Raw genomic sequence first — 24,006 nt, 5'->3', positions numbered from 1 at the left:
TGTTTCAATCAATCAAAGATGTAAAAAAAAAAAAATAGTGTCAGTGCAAGAAAATCACTATTTTATTTTATTTTTTTAAATCGAGTGGTGATTACCATCCTCTATCTACTCTGTTACAAAGATGTCAATATCGTCATTGTCTACAAACATATTTTAACCACACCAACCAAACATCTTTTATCACGTTTGATTTGTTCAAAGTCCACAAGCGTCTCGTCTATATCACTGCCGTCACTTATTTCAGAGCTCAGTGCTCACAACACCGTCACGTGTATATTCTGATGCATTTCATTGGCTAAGAGACCGAGAATTGCATTTAAAAAGAAATAGAAAATGACATACACGCTCTCTCGGCTGTAACTGTAAAGAATAGTTTCACATGTCTTTATTGCACCAAAACGTTTTGAACACGCCAAGAAAAAAAGGATTGAATGAAATGGTTGAAGTATTTTGGGTGAGCAATTGACAGCAGAACTATTAACGAGTTGAAAACGGGTCTTTTCCAAGGTTCCTCCTCAACCCGTCATCCTGCTTGGACGAGCACATGCTCCAGTTTAAATTTCTTGGCATCCTGATGGGTGTGGCCATTCGCACCAAGAAACCGCTGGACCTTCACCTGGCGCCTCTGGTGTGGAAGCAGCTGTGCTGTATCCCGCTGCTCCTGGAAGATCTGGAGGAAGTGGACCTCCTTTACGTGCAGACGCTCAAAAGCATTCTTCACATCGAAGACAGCGGCATCACCGAGGACAATTTCCACGAGGTGGGTCGATGTGGGCAAAAGCAAATGGGATGTTTTCTCAGCCAGTGCAGCTTTCAGGAACAAGCGCGTCCAATACTTTCACGCATCAACCGTCTCTTTATGCCTGTTGTCCTGGTAACCCGGAAACTGATAAACAACACTCTCCAAACCTAATTCCAAACCGAATCAGATTTTGTCCTTTAAGGTTTTCCCGCAGCTCTCTGGGCACTTTTTTTTTTGCACATGCTTTGGCTAGCCGCCGAATTGCTTTTCAATTCGGAGTTCTCGCTCATGCCCTCAGACTGGCTCCCGTTCCATCCTTGCCTCACTCTCTCGCCCGTTCAGCAATGATGAAGCTACTCGAGCCACACAACCTTTTCCCCCGCCACCATTCCATCACTCAAATGGACCGGCTCAAAGTGCAAATGGCAAGCGCGTCCCAAAGGCCCGATTCTGCCGAAACAAATGTGATGTGGGACCCTTGCCTGTATGGGCGGGGCAGAGCTGCCGTTGATGCTTCATATCCTGCCTGGTGCAAATGTGGCCCCACTTCAGGTTTTCAAAAGTCAGGGGCTTCAGTAACTGCTCAAATTGGCCGTCGCCAGTAATGAGCTCTTTTCTGTTTCGGAGGGGACGTTTCATTTAATTAAGCGGGGCACAATATGATTGGCCGCTTGCAGCGTTGAGTAAACCGCCGCCTCTTTCAAGTGAATTTGCCTCCAATTCCCTTTTTTTTTTCTCTCCTCCTCTGCGAGCAGTTACGCACGGAGGGAGCAAGACGAAAGAGGCACTGCAAACAGATGGCGTTTTGCTTTGTGCAGTGTCAGTAAAAAAAAAAAATCAAATAAAAAGTGGGTACCTTTTAGCCACAAGGGCAACGTGAGTAGCCTTCGCGTCTGTTTTAAAATAGCTTTTTTTCCCACCAAAACCGATAACAGAGAGAGAGAGAGGGGGGGGTTCATTCATAAACATTCATTTGTAAAAAGAGAAATGAAACTTAATAAATGATTTCGTTTTTTAGATGTGTTATTTATCCTCTTGCCAATCTGTGTTTGATTATTCTCTTCCTAATTATTCTCATAGAGAAGACAAAGCATGTGTGCAAGCACTGGCACACTCTTGAAGTAGGAAGCCCAACTACGTTTCCGTTTTGGATGTGTGTTTTTTTTATATTTATAGTTTGTAAAATAAAATTGTTCTTGATTCCTTCATGATGATTCATTTTGGATTCATAGCAGGGCTCATGCTTTCTTTCATTCAACAATTTTGTGTCACCGTATTTTTGTTGTTTTGAATGAAGAGGACATTTTGTTTTGAATATTACACCTGTTGTCTGACCAACCTCAATAAATGGACCATCGATTTGTATTTGACGACTCCCGATTTGAGGTCTGACTCGGAGCCAGTCACAAGAAGGAGTCATGCCATAGCACTCATATTTTACAAAACTGTGCTATGTTTCTTAAAACAAAATAAGAATTGCTGTTTTTGGGTGGGGGAACAAGATCATTGAATTCGAAATGCTTTTGAGTTACGAGCTTGATCACGCTATGAATTCAACTCTCAAGTCAAGGATAGCACTAGTCTCAAGGTTTTTTTTTTTGTTTGTTTGTTTTACCTTTCAGATGATTCCTCTGGATTCCTTTGTTGGTCAGAGCGCAGATGGGAAGATGGTGCCCATCATCCCGGGAGGAAACAGCATCCCTCTCACATTCTCCAACAGAAAGGAATATGTGGAAAGGGCTATCGAGTACCGCCTGCATGAAATTAATCGCCAGGTGAGGCTGTTTTCATTTTGGTCCCTGAGCTGAATGAAGATGAACGTTTGTTGCCGAGCGCTAACGAGGCGCGACGTGCTCCTGTCAGGTGGCGGCCGTGCGTGAAGGCATGTCCTGGATCGTGCCGGTGCCGCTGCTGTCGCTGCTGACGGCCAAGCAGCTGGAGCAGATGGTGTGCGGGATGCCCGAGATCTGCTGCGACGTCCTCAAGAAGGTGGTGCGCTACCGAGAGGTGGACGAGCAGCACTCGCTGGTGCAGTGGTTCTGGCAGACCCTGGACGAGTTCTCCAACGAGGAGCGGGTCCTCTTCATGCGCTTCGTGTCAGGACGCTCCCGGCTGCCCGCCAACACGGCCGACATCTCGCAGAGGTTTCAGATCATGAAAGTGGACAGGGTGAGTCAATAGTGTCAATTTTAGCACAACCATTCAAAAAATTGTTTCATTGCCATTTTTTATTCCCCCCCGCCAATACTGCGATTTAATATCCAATTATGTTTTCAAGGTCCACCTCCCATGTATTTTTCAACAAACACAAGCATTAAATTAACCTGTATTGCAACAAACAACATCCTATTTATGGTACATTAAGTGTTTTGTTCTCATGGGTTAGGCTTGCACTAAAATAAAGCCAAATGGACCATTAAGAGGTGGGTAGAGTAGCCAAAAAATTGTACCCAAGTAAAAGTACTACTGTTACTTCGGAATAATATGACTCAAGTAGAAGTCAAAAGTAGTCATCCAAATAATTACTTGAGTGAAAGTAAAAAAAGTACTTGGTGAAAAAACTACTCAAGTACTGACTAACTGTAGCAACGTCTCGTTTATTTTTTTTTTTAAAACAACCGTTCAATCAGACGACAACACAAAATAATCATCTTCAGGCAAATTACAGTCCATCCAATCAATAAAATGAATTAGATTTAATTAAAGATTATTTTAGAATAATCTTAAGGTAAATTCAAGTACTTTAATAAACATTAAAATAATAATAGTACAAATAAAAGAAATAAATGAAGCACAAGTAGCAGCTAAAACAAACATAGTGGGCATTCCTGCGTGACATTTTCGATCCATTTCATCCGAAAACAAATCTTTCCCGCAGCTGAAGTTGAATATGATCACGTGACGAGCCTGCATGGCTACACGGCCATACGGCTACGTTTGATTGGTGAAACACAGTCACGTGAGCGAGTGAGTGAGTGCGTGAGTGAGAGGGTGAAACACAGTCGAGGGAGAGGGGGAGATTTAGGGGGAGAGAGGGGGGGAGGGAGACAGAGAGAGAAGAAAAACGGGTTCAATGTAGCCTAATGTAGCGGAGTAAGAGTACAGTTTCTTCTTCACAAATCTACTCAAGTAAAAAGTATAGTAATTTAAAACTACTCCTAAAAGTACAAAATTTCCCAAAACTTCCTCAAGTAAATTATCGTTACTACCCACCTCTGACCATTAATGAATGTGAACGACAGTTTATCAACTTCAGTTTGAGTCGTTAACTTAAGAAACACTTGCAGTCTTTTAAGCGTTCTGCCAAATATGAAACAGAAATAAATACATAAATAAAAGAATGAAATATATTTTGGTTAAAAAAATTAAAACTACAAACTAATCTGTGGTTTTATCTCTTCAACTTTTCATGTTTAATGAAACAATGAGGTGATAAATGTGGATTTTCGGGCGGGGAAATTCCAATAATTGACGTCCATTGAAATGCATTGTCAACCAAAAAAAAAAAAAAAAAAAAAAAAAAGGTTTAAACCTTCCAAAAACTGCTGATTACTGTCTAATTTGAGTTTGGCTTCCCCAAAAGAACAGCAAATAGGCGAACTGCAAATGTGCAGGGTCCACTGTATAGAAAATAACGTCTACCGACCAACCAAAATGAAGCAATTTGTTTTTTTCAATCCCAAATTGCAACCCTTGCAATTTGATGACATTTATACTGCATTGCAATGTCAACTTGAATTTGATGAATCGGTCGGGTGTGAGTGTTTGCACGCGTGTCAGTGGGGTTGGTGACCGGTGGCGTTCTTGTCATCTGTGCAGCCATACGACAGCCTGCCCACCTCCCAGACGTGTTTCTTCCAGCTGAGGCTGCCTCCGTATTCCAACCAGGTGGTCATGGCCGAGCGGCTGCGTTACGCCATTAACAACTGCCGCTCCATCGACATGGACAACTACATGCTCTCTCGGAACGTGGACAACGCCGAGGGCTCTGATACGGACTACTGACGCTCGCTTGGAAGGCTTCAGAGCGCCACAAATGAGCCGGCATGCCCAGATTTAGCCGAATGCCTCACAAAGCCTGAGATGCATCATCATCATCACTGCACCAGTATAGCAACTCCAGCGCAGATGGGCCACATTTTACATTCATTTATATATTTTCAAACAGCACAAAGTTTATTTTGTCCTTAGGAACTATTTTTAATGACACAAAAATCTTCACAAGTGCATTTAGTGTGTGTGTTGTTGTTTATTGTTTATTGTTTTTTTCTCCCCCCATTTACTCCATATCCCATGTTTGGGGCGCTGCATGGAGTTGTTTATTTGTTTGGAAATGTGCATAGGACATTCAAGAAGGACGTTAGGACAAATATATTGTGTACATTGTGTATAATGCTTCATGACAAATTTCTTGCTGTAACATCCATATTTATTGTTTTATTGCCTATACGTGGTTTCCCAAAGCATCCAAACCAACAATAAATGCTGCAGAATGGATTTTTGTAATCTTTTAATAAGCTTTAGACATATGCAGTGTTTGTAAATATTCCTCAATAGTCAATACAATTTACTGTTGTTTTTTTAATAAGCAACAATCATTGGCTTCTATCACAATGGCATCCAAAATATTACACACCAGTTGAAGCCAGTTGGTTGTAAAATATCAATGTTGCAGGATATCATCTTAAAAACTGCCAGGCTTTACCTTGTAAGCCTGAGGATGTTTTCTGTTTACTGTCTCGTTTGACGTTGCAAGAATTTCGAATTTGCTTCCACGGCAGTTGCCGGTAGGTGCACTGACATTGACGCTCGCATGTCTTTCTTTGTAAGGGTACTCTAGAGGTTCTCAATAGAGTCGGGTCAGGGGTTAATGGTGGTAACATTGATCTGGATGATATTCATCTAGCATGATATTTATCAGTGAAAATTATTGAAAGGGGTGCAGAAAGCAGATTTCCGGGACCCTGCATCAAAAGCTACTTGGAATTTTAGTCCGGAATAGCAGCTTCAAAAATGTTCTTGCTGTTCACAACTGGCAATTTAACTGCTGCTATCTTCATACAACACGTTCACCTGACAGAAACTTTCCTTAACATGCCTTTATCCGAACAAACCTGCGAGTCACACACAATTGATTTTCCAATGAGTTTGCTGAAGTTTTCTTTTAACGCAGTTTTCATTCCTTTCTCAAAGCATTGTACCATTCCATGCATCCCTCCTCAGGTCATTTTTCTTTATTTAGGCTCACCTGAGAAGCGAATCTTTTGTGATTGATAACAGTGACCTAAATAGAATGGAGAGACAACATATGCCAGATATTCATCCATCCATGTTGTGTAGCAATTATCCTCACTAGGGTTGCCGGTGAGCTGTGGCCTACCCGTTACATTGAGCAAAAGCCAATCGCACAAATGAAAAACTTTTATTTAATCTTACATGCATAACAACATATGATGACATGACATCACATTTATTAAAGAATTTATTTACATATTCATTGATGAAGTACAAAATATCACAAAGGCCACATTTTGGGGGAAGAATAAATTATTGGAAATTGAAATTATCTACATCAAAGAAAAATGGCTGCATATGTCTAAAGCAAAGGTTTTCTCTCAAACACTTCTTGGCCAATGTAGGGTTTTTTTTTTGGGGGGGGGGGGGTACACCTCCACAGCCGCCCTTCCAATCTAAAGGCACTTGGACTGATGAAAGACTTGAATGTTCAAATTTGAACTTTTTAAGTATTAGTTGTCAAAGTATTGCAAAATGTTTCTGTTCCTCTGTGATAGCCGTTTTTGGAAGTCCTTCTATAGTCACAAATTGGCTAGTAAAAATAATTGTCAACAGAGAAAGAAAAATCCCCAAAACCTCAGGATGAGAAAATGAAATGAGGGACGCACTAATTTCTGAGTATCACAGGCGCATTTCCTAAGCCTGTGGCCACATTGTTATGACTAAAGTACTAACAACCCAAATGCTCTAGCTGCCTCTTGACCTTGACTTGAAGAGGTCAAGTGCTACAGAAACTGGATGGAGGAATTCCATCCAGAAAACTCCTGATTGCCATTTAGTGGAGCATTATAAGCTATTCTGGAGCTTTTTACTGAGTATTGGAATGAACTACATTTGTGACTTTCTTTCCCAACAGAGGTCATTATTTTGTGGCAACGTTTGTATGCATGCATGCATGTGTCGCAGCAGTAAACATCACACGCTGTGGAACTTGGCAGAGGTAGCACACTTACAAGGAATGACAAACGCAAAGCAAACTAGACGAGGCATTTCACACTCTGAATTTGCAGAACAGATCCCTATTCATGTGTCTTCTTAAACTACTTTGTTTATACAGGGCCTGTATTTGTGCGGAGAAGACTTGCAATAAATCATCTGGGGGGAAATCAGTTGAATGATAGGTCAAATTGACCTGAGCCAACTAAAGCACATACAGAAGGTGAGCAACAAACTTGTGATTTTGCAAAGTGATCACTAAAGCATTTTTCCTTCCATTGGAATCACTTCAGCCATGCAGACTGCTGCGGGGTTAGCAGTAGGTAGAGGTCACACAAGGTCACAGTCGTTGCACTCTGCTCGGAAAACTACCCAAAGAATTACCAAAGGTAAACGCGCATTCATTCCGATTTCCATTCATGAATCGAGTGCTGTATGTTGGCTGCCGGCCACACCGTGACTGGGTCTCGCTCTACCGTTCACTCAGCTAACATTGGTACAAACATGATGAAATGGAAGTCAAACAACTGGTGGTCAACCTGGAAGTCTCTCATGTGCAACCCTGAAAGTGATCCAAAGTTGAACTATGACCTTTGACCGCTCTGACTCACTTGCAGACAAGCTTTGTACAAGGAAACATGCGTTCATTGATGTTCAATTAACAGCTTGCATTTCCATTTTTTTTGTCTGTTTGTAACACCAAGAAAAACAATTTGTTTTTCTGATTGCAAAAAAAAAAAAAAAAAAGTATTTGGAGACACGATGCATTTGCATTACATTTGTTTTTCTTAAGGCCGTGTCAGTATGTTGGTGGCTGCAGACTGACATCCTAACGCATTTGCAAGCCAGAATTCAACCATAGAAGCAACTAAACATTTCATTGTGACATTTACAGTGTATCATTAACAACTTTGTATGTTTAAGAATGCCCATTACAGTTCAAAAGCTCGATCTGCTTCGTGGCTTATTTTTATCGTCAACGTGTAAACATTGGAAATATTCAGTAGGTCTTGACAATGGCCACACATAGGCTTATATTAGGGGTGTCCCATAACCACTTTTTGACCAACGAGGGTACAAGTGGATTTACTTTTTCCACTGTGTACTATATGTGAGCTGACTGTGTGTGCATCATCGCAGCCTCTCGCTAAGTCTCGTCCACTATTCAAATGTGCCGTTGATTTAATCAGAGTCAAGCCGGATACTTTGCCATCCGTATTTGTAATGAAGTGTTTGCTCTAATAAAGTTTTGTAAAAATCCGATAGTACAGTACAACAGCTGTGTTTATAATTCGTGAACGCGGCGCGCTCCCAGCCGGCACGACTTAGACATCGCCAAATAAAGTGTGAAAGTGTTAGTTTTGTCTTAAAACAGCTTACCTTAACTACAATCCTGCGTTGCATTTCATCCAAAGGACTTTATTGATGTTATTGGGCAAAGATAAAGTTATTACATGATCCCCTCCGCGGCGGCCATGCTTCTTCGTTTTTAAATGAAGTAGGAGGCAACAAAGGGAATGAAGAAGAAAAAACAGGGATGAAGAAAGGTCCGTTTTTACTTTCACTTTTCGCGACGACGACAAGCTTTTTAAAGTTCAGGATTGGATAAATGACACTATGGCATTCTAGTTAAGGTAAGTCAATTTTATGATCAAAATTAAAACTTTAACGTGGTTTTTAGCGAACGTTCCGTCGTGATCGTCAGCTGCCGCGATCGGTCGAAGCTCAATTCTGATCACAGCCTGCAAGCTTGGTATTTATATTCTTCATTTTGCATTTTTATAGTTAAATTGATTAACAAGTATTTAGAAGTGTGGGAACCATGTCGGGGGTTCGCAACAGCATAATAGAGGCGCAAATCCCCCCCAAAATAAAACTGTACAATAAATATCATAAAATAATGATCATAATATTAAGTCCCACGCTACTTTGCGGTTTTTCACCTATCGCGCCGGGTTCTGGCCCCCCATTAACCGCAATAAATGAGGGGTCACTGTACAGTGTAAAAGGTCATTTAACACAATGACAAAAATAAATAATTTGTGAACAATGACCTTTCATTCTGACACAGATGATGATTTGCAATCGCCGCTGTGCCAAACTGCCGCAGTACAGCGCCAACTACTGCTGAGGACGACGTACTGGAAGTCAGATTTCTTTGCCTTCACTGTTTTCGGTGGCGGATATCAGCAGCCTCCATGATACCTTACAATTAGGCCATGAACGGGTGTATTCTAGATGTTTGCGTCTTTGAACAGCCCCTTGTGGTCATGAAAAAAATGCAGCTTTAGAAGGCACTTCTGCATTGGCTTCACGTTCCATACTGCACTGTGCCTTATGTTCCCTCCAGCCCATAATAATAGGATTAAACCAAAGGCTTCTCTACTATGATTGACTTAGTTGCTTCTAGAATGAACTCCTCCAGCTGTCTTAGGATGTCACGCCGCAGCGCCTCACGTGCCCGAGTCATGCAAATATCCATGGCCACCGGCCTCCTTGTCGTGTCTTCTGGAAGCGAGGTCGCTCTTCTTGGCCTTCAGTAGTCTTTCCAGACACGGTGAGCTAATCTTAAAAGGCAGCGGCCCCCGATCGAGACGATGCGGCGGACCTCTCCGGTGGCGTGGGGGCAACAGTGCACAGTCGGTACTCGAAGAGACGAAGTTGTCCTGGGTGACGCCCTGGCTCTGGCTTTGAGGGCCAAGCGTTGACTGGGACCGTTCGAGGGAGCAGGCGGGCGACGAGCGCAGCCGTCCGACATGGTTGGACCAGTGGGAGGTGACCCGCGCCCCGTCTGAAGAGCAAACTGATGCTGGGGACCAGGGAGCACTGCTGTGACCCTGCTGGACAATTCAACAAAAAGGCTTTCACTCATACAGCTCTTGAAAATAAAGGCCACGTTGTCTTTTTATATAAGACAGACAGGCGGACAGACAGTTACACTATTTTGGTTCAAGGCAGTCCTGTCTTGATGCAGCAACCAATCATATTGCTGTATGTCCTGCCTTAAACCTAAGTCGAATTCATTCGAAAAACATTTACCGCTCCGCCATCATCGGATCAAACGGAAATTCCTTCACTCGGAAAAAAAACATTTGCAGTAAATTTTGTACTACTATATTACATTACCGATCAATTCCTTACAACGGAGGTTCCGGTGCTGTATCCGAAACCCATAGCAAATCCCGCAGTAGCGCAAACCCAAACAGTTCCCGCTCGATACTACGGAAAAACTTTGCTCCACCATCATCGGATCCAAAACGGCGACATGTAAGTCACTTCCTTGGAATGCGTTTTACTGAAATTGCGAAAGATTTCAAATGTATTCATTTACATTTTCATTTACATTGGCATCCAAACGAAGGAGAACGGTAATGGCCGTGGAAGAGAGAGGGAAATGCACCCGATTAAGCAAAGCTAGACACAAAGTAAAAAAACATCCAAGAGACACTTGAAATCGGAAAAACTCAAATCTTTGAAAAACAAGGTATCGATTCTGGCTCAGTACGATTCCAGCAGTTTGCCTGCTCAAAGGAAATTGCTTGCGGCTCGACGGACGAAGTACGGTGGCGTAAATGAACGTGTCCTTTTGTATGCACAAGCATCACCAGACATCAGTAATGATCAACGGGACAGTTATTTGCAATTAGCAACAAAACTATATGATACGCAGAAAAACATTTTCATACAGCAAAGACTGATGCCAACACAACTCAAAATAGACTCATTTTTTCCAAAGTCTGAGAAAAGTCAACATTAAAATACAGTACAGTTTACTGTAGTTAAGTACAGTACTGTACTGCATTGGTGTTAACAGTATTTTTTTTCAACAGTATTTGTACCATTTTTGTTATACTGTACTGTACTTTGTTCATATACCTGTACTTTATAGTGCAGTTTTTGCTTAATAAAATTTGTATTATTATTATATTGCTTGTGTTGTTAACTTGTTCCACATGTATTTTGTTAACATACTTGCACGTTCATACAGGACATGCGCCATATTCGTTCCCCACATAAGGAAATTCCGTTATAAGGAAAGATTGGACAATGCAAATATGATTCCTTACTAGAGAATACTTAATGTACATAATAAAGATTTGTACCTTTTGCTTCTTGGCTGGTGGGCCGTCATTGGCCTGATTTGGTTTTGTGCGAGGGAACCAACTTCGAAGCATCTCTTCTATTTTCATGATGATGCTGAGAAAGTGTCCTCTAGAAAAGATCAAACATGATGAGTGATGCTGACATATTTAGTATTGTTTTTTTGGTTTTTTTTGCAAATGTTGTAGCCATAATCCATAATTATAGCCCATTTTAAAAATAAATCCAAGCATGGTAAGGTAGCTGTCCATTTTTAATTGCAATGAGACATGTACACTTTGCCATGCTAACATTCTAATATTTAAGTCGAGGTCCTACTGATACCCCTAAACTTCTGATCCTAGACCCTCCTGGTTGTAGCAACGATTCAGAGTGGGAGAAGATCGGGTGGCTCTGGATGTCTCGCCAATGGCGATTACATAAGCCACCTAAAGCCTCTGACATCACATTAGGCGCTCTGGCGTTAACTGATTGGTGGATGAGAAGAAAACGCACCAAGACTAACTCAAAAAAAAAAAAAAAAGCTGCATGGGGGCGAATGCCATGTGTTCTCGACATCTGCATTCCTCAGTGTGCGTGCTGCGTGTGTGCGAAACCGTCATAGCTCAAGCCCGCATCCCACGATCACATGATTGTGACAGACGCAGGAAGACGTGCAGTGCATGTTCCGTTCCACATGAGCAATGTGACTGAGGCGGTCTGCGACCCACGCACGCACGCACGCACATACGCTGCAGTCCGCACGTGGCAGCAGGCCCTCATCTCATTCACAGGCTATATATAGCCCGAGCAAGCCACTTCCAGCTCCGCCCACTTGCTCGCTGCATTGGATTTAAAAATGAACTATTTCATCAAGTACTGCCCGCCTCCCTTTGGGAGATAGGGAGAGAGAGAGAGAGAGGGAGTCTCTCACACATTCCTGTAGTAGTTGTAAACTTGTCCTTGAATCATGACTACAATGTGGCTCACGTGTGCCCGCTGCGTCGTGCTTTATGGACAAAATGGGAAACTGTCTTCATTTATATTCTGTAGCAACTTCCTATTTTCATTTTGGCCCAATACCTTTGAGGCCCGTAGTTCCGAAATTTTGCTGAAACCTCTTAAATTACAGCTGAAGGTCGACACTTTCAACTAAGGCTTCGGGTTAAACTTGTAAAATCTCACTCACTCATTGTCCTAGCCTAGCTACCTAATGACGTATTTCTATCAGTCACTGTTACTCTATAATTTACAAAAGTAGGAAAATTGTAAAGGGAGAGGTTGAAGTCCACCTGCAAATTTCCTGGCGAGCCAAAACAGAGGTGGTACAACGGCAGGACCCGGGTGCGAAGTTTAGCACTGAAGTGAACACCACTCACTTCTCCCACCGCTTTGTGTTGCTAGCGATTGTCGCAGCAAGTATCGTATGGCTTACATCACATCAGATGCCGCGCTGAAGATCGGCAATCGGCATCTTATCTGTTCGCGGGATGCTGTTTTGTTGCAGTGATTCGCTCAATAGGTTGTGCAATGAAATATTAAGGCAGAATTTTTTTTTTTTTTTTTTCAAATAATGGACCCCAAAAGTAAAGCAATTCCCAATCACTGAGCTCCATGTGAAATGCGAACAAGTGTCATGTCGACTTCAAGCCAATTGTGACATTTGTTGTTGTGAGAACAACTTCAGTATTTGCCTTCAACTGCACATGGATTTGTGAAATGTGACGCTGCGGGAGACACGTGAGACGGCACTTCAGCCGCCGACGCTGCAGCGCATGTGGTCCCACTCACACATACACACACACACACACTGTGCCTGACAGAAAGGAAATGTTTCATCCTCAAAAGGCCACATATCATTTTTATGTATGCAGCCAAAGTCTTGAGATGACATCCGTAATCACACATCATCATCAAGATAGTGTGCCCTGCCGAGGATTTACAATCGCTGTTGTTGGATTTAGTCGTAACTCCTGCATGGCAGAATGAGGTGAAGTGAGCCGTTGAAATTGTACAGCAGTCTTGAGTTACGCTCTTTGAAATATGCGTTGGGAGAAAAAAAAAAAAATTGCCTTGCTCGTGGTCGGTTCACTTTTCGTAAACGTCTTTCCGCAGCGTAATCCAAAACTCAGAAGAGCCTGACCAGTCAAGTATGCGAAGGTTTTGCCTAACACTGTGCGGCGTTTCCAAGACAAAACACATACTACGACAACAAAAGGAGCACCGAGTGTGCTGTGAAACTGACAAGACGGCCATTACGCACGCTGGATTAGCCAGGGGGATCGATACTGTTTGAGCTGATATCACTAAGATCAATTGCAAAAGTCTAAACATCGATACAGTTGATTCTTGAGTCATTTCAGCCACTGTATTTGCAGTATTGTAGTGGTGCTGCACAAGATATCGAAGAAATATCGAAATCGCGATATTAGCCCATTCTATATGCATATCGCAAAAACATGCAAGAAGTTTGTTATGGAACTGTATGCTTTTATCTGCATTCGACCAGTCAGATCAAATGTGCTTAAATGCGCATCGTCATCCAATCATTGAACATTATCCAGGGTAATTACATTAGCTAAGAATACATTGGTCTTGCTTATTTTGCTTAATGAAAAAAAAAGACATTTCTTTAGGTATGTTAAATATTGCAATATCGATATCGCTATAGTCAACATCCATATCGCAAGTTTTTCCAATATTGTGTAACAAAAGAAAATCGGTATTGATTAGCAGATTCACACAAGGAGCACACAAGCAGCAGAGCCTATTTCCGTGCACTACTTAGAAGAGTTCGAAATTGAAAGTTAGCACCAAAATCTTTCAGTAGCAGCCAAATTTCATTTGTGGTGGACCACCAAAGGTCAAAGTGTTTGTGCAAAATACTGCAGCTGTAATGTTTTATTTTGCAGAGCTGATAAAAGACATTATGTGCAATCACAAAATGTGCATCAAATGCAAAATATTGGCTGATCAAATCTGTGTAAAGTCTACTGTATATTTTTAATTGAGTCCCACCAAAATGTCGGAATAACGTCAACTAAAAGTGGAATACAAGAGAGTAATGTAAAATTTGAGATGATTGTAAAATATATTTCTCTCCATTTTTACAGAAGCCCTGATTGAGCATTTTATCTGCAAATCAGAATGTTTCTGTGACTGTCAAATCAACATCATAGGCGTCACTTGAACTAGAAAGGGAGAAGACAAATGATTCCACTAAGCAGTAAAATGAGCCAGCCTGTTTAATTGAAGACCGCCTTCCATGCGAAAGTCCAAGAAGTATTATTTGACGTGAGCAACAATGAACGAGACATGAACATTAAACATGACTGTTTGTCTGAAAAGAAAATAACAAAATGACTCTTTGTTTGCATTTGAGCTCATCGAAACCCTGATACTACATGTGGTTGCCATCCTTAAGCGGTTGTATTTACCCCATGTTCGGATTTTGAAGGACTCCCATTATTCTCTGGATCCGGTCCATTGCAACGCTCTCCTGGAAACTGCTGAGACCTGTGAGAGAAGACAAGAGTGCAGTGAGCATGGAAGAGGTGTGGTTCTGTGTGCAAATGTCTTATCATGTCATTTGCTGTTTCAATTGCTAATTTTCATCCTTCTACTACCAAAACAGGATCAGACAGCAAACCACTATCAACATACATCATATCGTCGCTGTCCTGCGAAAAACACTTTTGTCCAATTTTGGAAAAAAAAAAAATTCACATTAATGCGATGTCTGTAACGCGGAAACACCATTGATGTTAAAATAAGCCAATTGAAAAAAATGGAGATAAGTGTTTTTCACATGACAGCGACAATATGATAAACTAGCAAGGCCCGACTAGTATGGATTTTTTTTTTTTTTGGCAGGGAAAAAAAACAGCTAACCAATTAATCAGTCATATTGAATGTTATAGCTTTTTTGGTCCATTAATGCTGACGACAACAAAGATATGAAATGCAAGCAGAGCATTTGATTATTTTACAATACTTTGTCCCTTACTTATTTGTAGAACTTTACAAGACTTTACATGAATTTTCAAATACAAAAACACCCACAACAGCATCAACTGATGAATTTATCTTGATTATAAGCAACATACTAAATGAAGTGGTGATGGTAAAATACAAAATATTTTAAAACCTATTTTAAAAAGGAATTCATAAAAACTGCCATCTATTTGTCAAAACATGGTGTGACAGAATTGCATTTGAAATATATGATGTACAGAGAGAGAATTCAACTGAAAATGGGAGCCTATGTTTTTACTAATTCATTAAAAAAAAAAAAAGACTTCACAGAAAAAAAGTTTTGCCTTCAAGAAATGTGTGTCCACAGTCACGCAGAGGCTGAAACTTCCCCAAAACTTAATCCTGTTACACACGGTGGATTTAAGGGCATGCATTTTCTACTGATCTCTACCTTCACTTGTCAGTGACGTTAAGAAGCAGAAGATTTTGCTGTAAAAGCACTATCATGTTCAGGTGCTTCTGCAGCAGGACGGTTACCTAGTACTCCGCCATAGTTGTTGTACGTAAAGTACGTGATACTAACTGGGACAACGTGTCAATGTCTCAAGGAAGCTACTTGAACGGAGGCCGAGCTCTATCTAGTGGACTAACAGCACAAGGACATCATACGGAGGAATATTACACAAGAAGTGCATGCATACCTGTGGATCCAATTGCCATGCACTCTGTGAGAGTTTAAAAAAAAAAAAGTATGGCTTTTATGCCATTTGGCTTCCCCCAAATTATCGACACAATCGATTTAATAATGTTTGTTTACCTTTTCCACAAACAATTCCCCCATTTTACACTTGAATGTTGTGCTTGCAGTGCTCTCCCAAACGTTCCGTGGTGACCAAAACCGTCCATTAAATATGTGCTGTCGTGTGCAAAAAGTAACCAACCAAAGTCATGTGGAATATTACTGATCAGGATATGCGTTAAAAGAAAATGAATATTTACTGATAGTGGGCTTGATTTTGGAGAGCATCCATTATTAAGGCAGTTTCCAAGTAATAACAAATCTGCCTTGAAAAAAGGAGACACTTACGTGTAGAGTACCTGCCAGATCTCAAACCTCGTAGGATGGATGACAGAGGCTGGATGTAGCACTGCAACTCCGTGCACTAAGTGGAGAAGACAACCCTGTTAGCATTCGCGCTATCTGCACTGCACCATTTGAAGGGTTGCCACTTGGAGAATATGGGCCCATCTCCAGCAGAGCCCTGTCAATTGTTTCCCTCACCTGACCACAAGATCACTTACACCCAAGTTTGGTTAAATCTGGCTTTGTGTCAAGGTCGTATTGATTTCCAGCTGCACGTGACTAGTCATTTACAACCGCTGCCGTTAGCAGCCGTTAGCCACTGAGGTGAACGAATGCAGGCCTTTCAGCAAAGGGCCTCTAATCAGCAGAGCTGGGCATCGCCTAACCGCCACAGAGTTGCCGTCTGCATATTTAAACGACCCACGTGGTTACAGTCGGTCTGAGCGACCACATGGGTCAATTAAATATGCAGGACGGAACGTGGTGGCGGTTAGGTGATGCCCAGCTCTGCTGAATACCACTGACAGAAACCAGTAAGGCAAGTAATAGCAATCCATGACACAAGTATCGCTTGCCATGTTGGCACGTGGCACATATTAAACTATTCGCATCTTTTTTAAATTTTTTATATTATATTCTGTTATTTGATGAAAAATTCACCAGTCACTGTTTTTGTGCTCAGGCCACAGCAATAAAGTATTACTTTGGCGACATCACGCGGCATCTTCATTTCATTTCATTCATTTATTCATTTGGTAGCTAAGGGACCAAACGAAGTGAGTTGAGGAGTTTCATTTAGACAAAGTTAGTGATTTACCACCATTTTGTAGCATCTATAGGCAAGTATAGCCGTATAACTTGCAGATTTCCACTATTTGTGGCAGGGCTTGATGCCTACACTTGTATTTAAAGGGGACTTCAAGTGCACATTTTGTGCAATAATATGTTGTATGTGGCCCCACTACTTTAAACATGGTCTTCTGGTGATTATTGCGTCGGTGGAATAAGATTTCCGGAGATTAATCAATTCTGTACTACCCCCTTCTGTCAACTGAAATTGACGTCAAGGGTGAGCGGTGATGTTCGCAATACGAGCCTGAGGGCACTTTGACATCAATTTCAGTCGACGTCAGAGGGCGGTATAACATCAAAATGGCAGCCTCCTGACATGGATGAAAACAGGTGGATTCATCTGCTTAATTCTTATTCTTGCGGAGAATTTATTTTCAATTGAGTACCTCCTTAACACTTCAGAAAATAAATAAGTAGTTGTAGATGCACTTTTCTCACCTTGAGTGAGAAAAGTTCACTTTGAGTGTCCGGTTGAGGATGAGCGCCATGTCCATCTAAAGTTCTCTTCCTGACTGAAAGGCGCTTGGGCACAACATAAGATGTCCCCTGCTTGCAAAGTGGGCTATCTCCCTTAACTGAAAATACTGTGGGGGTCTCCTGGGGAGTTGCACAGTTTGCGCAGCATGCACAATAGTCTCCGTCATCACAGCTGTCGCCGACACCGCTCCTCTTCGTCCTCCAGAAGGCACCAGAGTGAAATAGGGCGGTAGGAGATTCCTTCCAAGTAGTAGCTGAAGACGATGAGGATGAGGATGGCGCCGTGATCTGCACCGCTGGGGCCTCTGCATGCTGAGGAGTGAATCTCTTGAGGCAGTCACTGCTCTTTTCATCATGGACGAACCAGTCAGCGGAGTAATCGGAGTCTGAGGGTGATGACATGATGGAAGCAGACTATCAGCCAGTAGAGAGAACCACTGACCTGCCAATCAAAAACAACAAGTATCATTACAAAAAAGGTCATTTGGGGGATCCAATTCATTGTGCCACTCCTCCTGGCGTGCCCGCCTTGGCCGCAAGGAGGAAGTATAATACAAACGAAGAAGAGTAGTACTTCTACTACTACTGTAAGTAGTGATGGGTCGATAATACCTCCTGGAGTGTATTGACACAGTACACGAACTGTGTTGACACTGTATTGATACTGTGTTGGTCAGTCAACACTGACCTCTGCTGTACATCAAAAATCATTGCAGGTCACATTATGTAAAGAAGGATAAACTTGCATGCTGACCCAACATTAGCTTGAGAAGTAAATCTTTATTCAATTGCTAGTTTTGTACTTAAAATGTGATCTTTGTATATTGTATTGGCTCCATTTGTTTGCTGAGTGAAGTCGTTGATGAGAAGAGTTCAAATTCTGCTTGTTTGTGTAAAGGCTCAAATGAGCATGTAATATATATCAAATTTAGAGATAACGTGTAAGTTATGTATGGGATTTTGTTAACCAAAGTGTTCAATCTCCATCCAACAAACCCACAACATGTCGAAACAGTTTGTTTCCTTATAAACACAATTTGACACGGCACAGCCAAACGACACACTTCCTGTATTGGTCACATGATTTTTTTGTTAAAGCGATACACGCACCAATTCGGGGTTTCACACTTGAGATCTCGGCACAGTGCTGAATACTGATGCACCAGTGTTGCTCGTCCCATCACTAACTGTAAGTGACTAAGCAAGATGCAGTAGTCATTTCTTGTAGAGGATAAAGGATATATGCCTGTGAGTATTGTTTTATTATCTGTTGACATGTTAGCAGGTCAATTGTGTTTGGCATTGTTTGTTAGCAATGAGCATTAAGCTAGGTGGACTTTCCTAAGACAAAGCTATGTGGCGGTAGTTTTAAATACGCAATGTGTAATTAACTTTGTTTTATGTTTAGTTGGACAGTAAACTTCAACTGGGAAGTGGCTTGAAGAAGCTCAAAGCCTTTTTTGATGACTTGTTCAACATTTTTCAAACTGCTACTTATTGTTAAGTTGACTTCACTGCCACCATATAGAGCTCATATCTCATGTTTGCGTTTGTATGCCAAAGCAAAAAAAAGAAAATCAACCGAATGAAGGCTTGTATCTCATAAGATTGTAAGTCAGGTCACCAGGGCTGTACCTCAAGGCACCACTGCATTACGTATGACAGCTTTGTCATCATGTTACAGAACAACTTGTTGGTACCCCTTCAAAATGTAATAAGAGACACTGTCAGAGTGTTTCTCATTGTGCACTGAGATTCTAAAAGCTGTTCCTAATATTATGCCCTTCTCGCTGTATTGGACTGCTTTAGATGGAGCCAGGGTACCAAATGTTGTGGGCATTGAGATGAATGATTTCACAAATTGTTAGTTATGAATGGTGTTATAATGACAAATGAAAAACCACAGGTTGCCATGACAACATTATGGGGCTGGCTTCACAAAGATGTCAGAACAGTTAGGATGAAGACTTGTTTTGACAGTTGCCTGAGTAAACGCTGAATATAATTTGCTAACTCCTGGGTTGCATACAGACTAGGGCTGAACATTTAATCTAGTTCAAATCGACATTGCAATATAGTAAATACAATTTTGAGAGAGAGAGATACATATATTTTATTTATTTATATAGTGGCTAGATGAATTCAGATCTTTTTCATTGTTCAGTGAATCATGAACATTTGAAGTGATAGTCACAGATTTGTTAGCGTTATTGTTGAAATCTGATTTATGATTTCCAAACTTAAGTTTACACAATACTTGTTTGGTAGAATTTTGTGATGATGCCATTGTCATATTGGATGCTTAAAAGACTGCAAGTCAGTGTTTTAAAAGTTAAAATCTTTACTTGAACTAGATAATTAAACTGTATTTCATGTTCATTCATGGTTCATTTGCCTTAATTTTAGCATAATGCTAACCTATAAGAACAAAACATTTATACATAATAAACCTGATGTTGTTTGTGATCATAAAGATGCATGTATTGCTTGTGTTTGTTAAAAAATATTGTAATATAATGTAATAATTTGATTAAGTAAAAACTGTAAAAATGGCATGTGGGTCGCTGGGTATCCGAAATTCTAAACACATTTTTTATTCACTCACCAATGCCAAGTAAATCACTTTCACGAGGGGTCAATTGACATGAAAATAGCCACGTCAAGGAAACGTTGACCCTTGAACCCAGTTAAGCCTGGCTTCAATCCTCATTCTCCCCATTTGGAGACCGAATGTGATAACAGTGGTTTGAGTAACCGTCCCCCAGCCTTTATTCTCTTCCAAATGGGCAGGTCGTCCAGCATTATGTAAGAAAAAACGAGCAAACACATGCGCATGTGTCCTTTCACATGCCGAGTGCTGATGCAACGTTTTGTGTGGCTTATTCCCCACTAACGCCGTGTCAACTCCTGGACATTGTTGCTGCACTGGCAATAATGAAGTGTACCATCACAGCTGCGCCTATCATTTAGTTAACGGCACCCCGTGGGACGGTGCCAATACTTCGGGAAAGGTTATTCCAAACAAACCCACTGACCACAAGAACAAGCAAGTGAGCCGGTGAAGGATGGAGGCAGAGCAGCGAAGCTTACCCGGAGTCAAGCGCGTGTTCCCCTCCGCCTGGTGGTGTTTCGCGGACGGACAGTCTGGAGGAAAAAGCAGCATGAGAGCAGCAGACTGACTCAGTCAGGCCGGCGGCGGCGGGCGGGCAGGCAGGCAGGGCGGGAGGCTCCCGTCTAGCCCGTGGAGCCTCTCCCCGGGCAACGTGTCCGGGAGGGGAGGGGCCAGCGCGTTACGTACCTGCTTCACAAAAGACACACGACACGAATATCGGCAGAAGCAACAATTGGAGTGAACACGTGACCACTCGGAACGGTGGGTTTTCTTTTTTTTTTAATCCAACTCGCCTACTGGGTCGTAGCCACCGCAACACGTGACGAGGAGTAAGCGTAATTACTGTTACATCCACTGAATCAGCACAATCGGGATGAACAGCCAATTAATATTCATGACCAGGGAGCTCCTATTGGTCAGTAGCACCTCAACACTCATACATAGAAGCACGGACGTATTTATGAGCCGGCCTTATCCTCGAAACAAAAGTTGGTTTTGTAGTGCTCTACTTCTGCATATCATAAAATATTGATCATTCATGAAGCTTCCCGTTGAGTGATAATGTGTAACATGAAATAAATGTACATTACACAACAAGCGCCATTAGTAGTGTAGTGATATTCTCATACACTGGCCTGATTTGAGTGCGAACAGCATGAGTTCGAATTCACGCTCAGTGACGGTGGTACGGCAATTGGTCTTCGTGTTCCCTGCGACTGGCTGGCGAACAGCTCAATATGTAGTCCGCTTGGGGACAGCTGGGATGCACTCCGCCACCTAAATGGCAATTACACAACAAGCAAACTGGGTCTTGCACAAACTCCAACCAGGGGCGTTACCTGGAAGCGGGGTAGGGGCGAGGATGGTCAGGAGTGGTCAGTGCCGGTCAGTGCCCTCCCACGGACACGCTCTGCCCACCCAAAGAAAATGGACGTAGTTCTGATAAATGGGATATAAAAAATCAAAATCAAACCAACTTTTGTTTTATTTATTTTTTAAAACATGTTTTAAGGTGCAGTAGCCCTACGCTGGATTTCGACCTACTTGAGCATTGTCGCACTTTTTTGACTCCCCACCCCTCCTAGGTAAACCTAATGCCCATCCACACCTGGCATCCTGGTTACACCACTGCTTCCAAGTGATAAAGCGATACTGAAAATTATCTCGGCCCAAAAAATAATGATAAAATCAACAACAATAAAGTACAAGAGCAAATAAAATCACTACTTGAAAACAGAGTATTGAATGAAATTAACAAGGGGGGAAGCTTAATAAACTAAACTAAAACTAAAATCTATCAAATCTATCACATCTAAAAATGTGTGAACCCTTTGGTTTAAAAATCAAAAGAAACTACCTTAGCATTAACTAACTTTTTATATATGTCTCAGTCCGTCCTCAATCTATGTTTTGTTGACTTTTAGCCAGGTCAAACAATTTGGCAATTAATATTTTCTATAACATTTTTGTTTAACCAGTAATCGGCTATTTGAGATTAAGAAACAATAACCAAAATTACAGAAGTCTCTGTTCATACTGCTATTAAAATGTATAGGAAAGACTATAGCTAAAGGACAGACATCAAGATAATTATTTTGTGGTTGTTTGGTGGTGTACACATTTCAACTCATAGTTTTCTATTTTTTATTGTCATACAGTACAAAAAAAGAAGTGCCATAAAGGAGATTTTTGGTCTATTAATACAACAACAACAGCAACAGGTGGTTGTCTTTAAAAATGGTCATATTCATATTTGTTATCTTGGCCTTCACTGGGACACTATTTTGGGGACATCACAAAGCAGAAATATCAATAAAAAAGCAAAACACATGTGGAGTTCATCCTGTAGATGCTCACTGAGCTGAAGTCTTGCAGGATTTGGTACGTGGAATTCTAGATGTCTTTCTCCTAAGATGCATTTGCTTCAATTGCTCTATCCTGAGGGCACTGAGAATCGAGCAGCTTCAGTACTTTGGACTAAATGCTTCACTTGCTGTGCTGTCTATTGCAACCAAGCAGATAAGAAAAAGAATCCTCAGAGGACATGAGCTTCCCGTAAATGGAGATTAAACACCTAAAATGAAAAGATTTACAAGATCTGAATTACACAACAAGGCTAGGAAATGATGTCCTATGTGGACACTTTGCATTAGACACAGAGAGAGAGGGGGCGAGGGAGGAATTACATAAGTGCGTTCAACTGTATCAGAGTCACATGGTGAGAGAGGCTTGCAGTGAAACACTCACTGGGATTTTTACAGACAGTCATTAGTTCCTCAGGCTGCGAAACAGTTGGACAGGGAGCAAGTCATGTAATCCAAAACGGGGCGGTCAGGAGGCAAGCCCCGCCCCTGCAAGTTAAGCTCCACCTTGCTGTCAAACACATAAGCACTGCTTTTACCAACTGTCGCGAACACTCCTTCATTTTACGAGAAAGTGCTTCTTCAAAACATGATGTGTTCCGCACACTGGACATATGTTATGCTATCTAATGCCTTGATGGTGTTAATATTTCATTATACTGTGCTTGTACTGTTTCAAGACATCCTGTGCAGGATGTAACAAAGCAGCCCCAGAACATTGTGAGAGACTGAAGATCAAGCAAATGACTGTGGCACATGCTAACCCCCAATAAAACTCGTCATGTAGCAATGTCACGACTTGAATTAAACATTGTAGGATTATTGGTGTGTGCATAAGGCGTTTTTTCCATAGCATTTCTAAAATCACAAAACTAAGACAGATAAAAAGGAGGCTAGATATGCAATTGTCTATGCATTGAATGATTCGAATCACTCCTTTAAAATCCTCACAAATCATTCTCTAAAGTAAGATGTTGTTAATTTGTAATCCAATGTGTTTAACTTTATGCTACTAACATGAGGCAATCTTAGCTAGCCAGGTTAGCTACATGCTCTTGGTTAAAATATTTATAGCATATAGGCTTATTTTCATGATTGTAACGGACCAGTAAACAGATACTTGCCCAGATTTACAGGGACAGTGTTAGTCCTTATACTTTACAGTAGTTCCCATGGACGCGATGCAGTGGTTCACTTTTCCCATGGCTTTTCCCAGGCTACTGTATTCGTTAGGTTCGATCTTGTCAATTTGTATTATTGCCGCTTGTCATTATTTCTTTCATTTTTTCACAAAGGAGTTCTGACTTGACCCTTGCTCATTTTTCAATGAAATGTTATATTTGCTAAAGCTCAATCGCTAAGAGGTTAAGTGGGAAAAAGGTTATCTGTTATGTGGAAAAATGACCATAAGCAATTACAATCAAGTGTTGTTTTGTGTAAAAACAAAAGTTAAACCACTTTAACTTACAAGACTTTCTCTCATACTTTCAACAGAAGTTTGATTTTAGAGTGAGAAAGCATCAGACTGACGGGCTATCCCTTCATTCGCAAAATGTCACACAAGGACAGAGGCAGTGTGATTTGTTTTGGA

General features: G+C 41.4%; 2 protein-coding genes across 15 annotated transcripts in view; one reads left to right on the top strand and one right to left on the bottom strand.

The window, feature by feature from the left end:
- Positions 1–5,239, top strand: part of herc1 (HECT and RLD domain containing E3 ubiquitin protein ligase family member 1) — a 99,245-nt gene extending 94,006 nt beyond the window's left edge. For all 11 annotated transcript variants that reach the window (XM_086024811.1, XM_086024814.1, XM_086024813.1 and 8 more), the window contains 4 exons: positions 508–760; positions 2,365–2,517; positions 2,606–2,911; positions 4,562–5,239. In XM_086024811.1, coding sequence (XP_085880937.1) covers positions 508–760; positions 2,365–2,517; positions 2,606–2,911; positions 4,562–4,747 — 898 coding nt within the window. In that variant the 3' untranslated portion in view covers positions 4,748–5,239. The remainder of the gene's footprint in view (positions 1–507; positions 761–2,364; positions 2,518–2,605; positions 2,912–4,561) is intronic.
- Positions 5,240–6,145: 906 nt separating this feature from the next.
- LOC147150530 (uncharacterized) lies at positions 6,146–21,711 on the bottom strand. 4 transcript variants are annotated; one of them, XM_086024817.1, is made up of 7 exons: positions 21,393–21,711; positions 20,532–20,585; positions 17,403–17,883; positions 16,116–16,191; positions 14,491–14,569; positions 11,077–11,185; positions 6,146–9,813 (listed from the first exon to the last, which is right to left on the bottom strand). In XM_086024817.1, the coding sequence occupies exons 3-7, from the start codon at positions 17,841–17,843 to the stop codon at positions 9,427–9,429; spliced, it is 1,092 nt and encodes a 363-aa protein (XP_085880943.1). In that variant the 5' UTR covers positions 17,844–17,883; positions 20,532–20,585; positions 21,393–21,711; the 3' UTR covers positions 6,146–9,426. The 4 variants fall into 4 exon arrangements, with proteins under 4 accessions (XP_085880943.1, XP_085880942.1, XP_085880941.1 ...); XM_086024816.1 differs by lacking the exon at positions 21,393–21,711 and adding an exon at positions 21,189–21,355; XM_086024815.1 differs by lacking the exon at positions 21,393–21,711 and adding an exon at positions 20,740–21,174.
- Between the last annotated feature and the right edge of the window lie 2,295 nt (positions 21,712–24,006).

The sequence above is a fragment of the Filicampus tigris genome, chromosome 3, assembly GCF_054856515.1.
Source record: "Filicampus tigris isolate MCC_2025a chromosome 3, RoL_Ftig_1.0, whole genome shotgun sequence".
NCBI classification, from domain to species: domain Eukaryota; kingdom Metazoa; phylum Chordata; class Actinopteri; order Syngnathiformes; family Syngnathidae; genus Filicampus; species Filicampus tigris.
The sequence above is the reverse complement of the archived record's forward strand: the minus strand, read 5'-3'. Positions and strand labels throughout refer to the sequence as shown.

Excerpts from the sequence above, each read along its gene's own strand:
- LOC147150530 (XM_086024817.1), bottom strand. The coding sequence starts at position 17,843 with ATGTCATCACCCTCAGACTCCGATTACTCCGCTGACTGGTTCGTCCAT. Across the intron at positions 11,186-14,490 it reads CTTCAAAATCCGAACATGGG|AGGACACTTTCTCAGCATCA; the intron begins GTAAATACAACC and ends GATCTTTTCTAG. Across the intron at positions 9,814-11,076 it reads CACCAGCCAAGAAGCAAAAG|CAGGGTCACAGCAGTGCTCC; the intron begins GTACAAATCTTT and ends TGAATTGTCCAG.